General features: G+C 36.3%; 2 protein-coding genes across 2 annotated transcripts in view; one reads left to right on the forward strand and one right to left on the reverse strand.

Annotated features, from left to right (window-relative positions):
• SMARCD2 (SWI/SNF related BAF chromatin remodeling complex subunit D2) overlaps positions 1-558 on the forward strand; it is a gene marked incomplete in the record, with an annotated part of 28,940 nt that extends 28,382 nt beyond the window's left edge. The window contains 1 exon segment of the mRNA XM_072414570.1: positions 1-558.
• A 398-nt stretch (positions 559-956) lies between these two features.
• On the reverse strand, positions 957-3,926 carry PSMC5 (proteasome 26S subunit, ATPase 5). Its single transcript, XM_072414571.1, has 5 exons — positions 3,716-3,926; positions 3,491-3,589; positions 2,930-3,040; positions 1,951-2,037; positions 957-1,361 (listed from the first exon to the last, which is right to left on the reverse strand). Exons 1-5 carry the CDS (start codon positions 3,896-3,898, stop codon positions 1,308-1,310), a joined length of 534 nt encoding a protein of 177 aa, XP_072270672.1. The 5' UTR covers positions 3,899-3,926; the 3' UTR covers positions 957-1,307.
• Positions 3,927-4,133: the final 207 nt, after the last annotated feature.

The raw sequence follows: 4,133 nt of genomic DNA on the forward strand, positions 1-4,133 counted from the left end.
AATAAAATAAGCCATTTTGTTTAAGCAGCTGCCTTGTGTCAAACAAGTACAGTGGCTAAGGAACAATCATTAATGTTTTGATAAACAATACCTTTCCAGTATAAATGAAATATGGAAGTCAGATTCTACCACAATACCCCCAAAAAGTGTGCTTTAGTAATAAACATTGAAAGCACAGCACTTTGGGAGTTGTGAAGGATAGCAGACATTCCAATGCATTTACCCATTAAGTCCATTGTTGGCCTGTTTCACATACCAATAACCTTTGTAAACTCAGTTTAAAAAACTTCAATAAAAATTAAGGAGAAGTCGAGGTCGCTGCTGCAGCCATACAAAAAAAAAAGTAACATTACCTTGACATAGGACGCATAAACAGCTGAAACGGATGTCTAGAAGCATCTGGTACACACAGTCACAGTACATTTTTATCTATGACTTTAATTTGTTGTGCAGTTTACATAGTTGTGGGAGTGGGGACCAAATGTGTTTAATAAATATTTCTTTGTTGTCTGCAAAAACTGTTGAATGTGTTTTAATAAAAGCTTTTGTCTTTTTTAACTTCTGTTCTTTATTAAAAACAGACCATAGATTTTCATTTTTACTCATGTTACAAAAAGAAATGCCAGTTTTAGTTAATTACCGAAAAAAACACAATACCCATACCCATTGTTACTTACATAATTGTCTTACCAGCTACAATACTCATTTGGGCACATACTGTAAAGTAAGCTCATTAACACAGGGGGCTGCCATTGTTAATCTTTGTTTAAAAATTTTAGTTGTCAAGATAATGGGCTAACCCCTCTGTCTTCAGGACTGAGTCGTTGGCCCGAAACAAAATTATGTATATTCGAAGTTCCAGGTCAAGTATTAAACAATGGCAGCCTCTGTATTTATACCATAATAAGTTTCCTTTAAATAAGATTACTCGGGCACAAAATGAAGTGGAGACTGAAAATTAGCAACTTTTGTATTCATAGGAAAAACATAACATTGGTAGGAAAAATTCTTCTGAAGACAGTTTAAAGGGAAACCTGTGGAAAACTTAAATATTAAGCTAATAGCTCATTCTTTTCCTTTTGCACAATGTGACCCCTTCAGCTACAGTTTTTACTCTATATCATTTAAAAGTTTCCCCAAACGTTTGCCCTAAAGAAACTCCCCAAGTGTTTCGAAATTTCAGAATGGTGGCATCTGTCTTCATGTAATGATTTATCCAACCTGTCATAACTAAGCGGTAGCCAAAGGCAGCAGCTGTATGTAGACACACAAAATGGACTGCAGACGTCGTCCAAGAAACGGAATTTTTATTTCCACAGTTTCTTTATAGACATATTCTTTTCACTGTCTTTCTGCATCACCTGAAAAAAATAATTTTTAGGCTTTAGTTTTAGGTAACAAAACAGTTTAAAATGTTAAAATACATGTCCTGATGGCAAGAGGGGTTCTGCAGTTAGGCTTTAAACATTATTTGCCAACTTTAATGAAAAATGTGAGTTCAAATTTCATTAAGAATTGCATTTCCACCTGTGTATGCCACTAGGGAGGCTTCCTTACCCTCTGACACCAGGAGAACAATTAACAAAGTAACAGGACAGAAGGATAGAAACCTAACTGATAAAAGATTCTAAGCTCAAATGTTTCTGTCTGATATTGTGTTTTAAAGTCAGCCTGTGAGAACAGAAAAGTAAGTGATGGCTTTGCTAACATTTTTTATGTAGGGTTATGGGTTGGCTTCCTAATTTAAACTTCTAGGGGGGCCCTTGACCACCAGGCATCATCAATTGCACCACCTTTGCCAAGGTTGCTGTCTGAGCACAGTATAATATAGTGCCGCTGCTTCATTCATTCTAGCCTCAAGGTAGAAAATGAAGCATTCACAGTCACTGAGCAAGAAATTATTTAGTTTAACAAACATATAGTTCTGAATTTTGACGAGAGCTGACGTACCTTTGCTACAGCCATTTCAAAGTCTTCTTGTGTGACATGTACTCTCCTTTCCCGTAGTGCATACATCCCAGCCTCTGTGCACACACCCTGCAATCACAAATTATACAGATTGAATTATATAATAAAAGTGCACAAACTGAAAAAAACAACCCTGAAGGGGTTTTCCAGAATGTGGTATCTGTGCTGTGATTGGGTCTAAAAATTGCACAAAGAATAGTCTGGGTAGAGTAAAAAGTATTGCATCCCTAAAACATAGCTATCACATCCAGGCACTATAGTGTCTCATTTATCAGTATATAATATTATAATATATGCAGTCATTACCAGACTCAAATAAAAAATGGATTTAAATAACTGATGGTAAAAGCTAGCCATCAGTTGCATCTCAAAATTCAGGCCATGGATGCAAAGATGAATTAGTTCAGTGTCGTCTGCAAACATTCTTTCCATTAATTATATTTTGTGTCTTTAGATCTTTACTAAATTGTTCTCTAGAAAATAATTACTGATGCTGCAGACACATTTCCGCCTAAATATCTACTTATAAGGATACTGTCAATTCTGTTAACATTTCTTAATTACCAAGAATCTGGCCTGGTATTAATTACAGTAGGTCACAGTAAATCCAGCACAACTCTCAGCAATACTTGGACTGGAATAAAAAAGTTTTCAATTCCCACTAGCATTGCAGACTCAGGGATTCACAGAATGTGGTTTTGGTGCCGTTTTGGGAATGGGCGTTAAACACAGAATGGTCCAGGGGGTAAAAGGGATTACACAATAATCTCCACATCTGGTTCCCAGTGCTCAGGCTCCATTCTGGGACTCTGGGCAGCAATTGAGTGCTACAAAAATCCATCTGTTCTCCATTATTCTATTGTCTGAAAGGACCTGGGTTCCAGCCCAAACAAAAAGACACGTCACCAGTAGTGTGTTCTCTTCTACACAGACCATTCCAAGTCCCTCTACTCATGCTTACCTTCACCTCAGCCCCTGATGCACCAGGCATCAATTCAGCAATCTTGCGCAGGTTGATACCACGTGTCAGATTCATTTTGCGGGAATGAATTTTCAGAATGTCCAAACGAGCCTATATGAAGGACAGATCATTGAAGAGCACTTTCCTTGGCAATATACATGTAGAGTGAGGTAACAGTAGTTTTTGTTTTTTTAAAGTCACTGATTAAATACCTAAGTTTAAATAACTGAAAACACCAAGCACCAAACAAAATGCACAAAAAAATTGTATTCAGTGTGTGGATGATTTCAGCTCATCATCACAAAAAACATGATGAATAAACTAAATGGGAAGACCTCAGTCTAAACCAAAAAAAATCAAATTTGTATTTTTAACAAAATTAATCCACAAAATATGCTTAACATTTTTTTATACTGTGCCAATTAAGTGTCTTTATTTTACAGTATGAGTATTATGCAAGTGGGGACATTTCTTTTTCAAGGCAACAGGAAAAAAAGTAAACTGCAAGAGTAAATAGAAAAGAAATGAGAAACAATGTTAGTATTTTTATTGAATAATTACCTCCTCATTAGGAGGGGGGAACTCAATTTTCCTGTCAATACGACCGGGACGAAGGAGAGCAGAGTCCAAAATGTCAATTCTGTTTGTTGCCATGATAACCTGTGAAAAGTATCAATAAGAATTTTATTTTTACTTTATTGTTAATATTGCACTCTATTCAAAGCTTTAGTTTTTATACATGAAACCCACTATTATAACGCTTATTTTCTGCAGCTCTGACTCTACCTTGATATTCTTAGTTGCTTCAAAGCCATCCAGCTGGTTCAGGAGCTCAAGCATTGTACGCTGCACCTCACTATCGCCACCAGACCCTCCTTCCAACCTTGAAGATCCAATAGAATCAATCTCATCCATGAAGATAATGGAAGGAGCATGTTCACGAGCCATAACGAAGAGTTCACGCACCATGCGGGCTCCTGCAGATGTACAATATGTGTTAGTGTAAAGTCAAATATTACATAAGACCTTTCCTAGTATACTTAAATTCTTCTCATTCTAGTTCATAAACACAGTATAGAATGAATTTGTCAGCAAGTAGAAGGATGATTTACACACCTTAGAAATTTAGGAGCTAGTCACCCATTCAAAGCTTAGTTCAGATTTTTCAATTGCATAGGACATTTTTACTTTTATAATACTTTGA

The sequence above is a fragment of the Pyxicephalus adspersus genome, chromosome 6 (genome assembly GCF_032062135.1).
Source record: "Pyxicephalus adspersus chromosome 6, UCB_Pads_2.0, whole genome shotgun sequence".
Classification (NCBI taxonomy): Eukaryota; Metazoa; Chordata; class Amphibia; order Anura; family Pyxicephalidae; genus Pyxicephalus; species Pyxicephalus adspersus.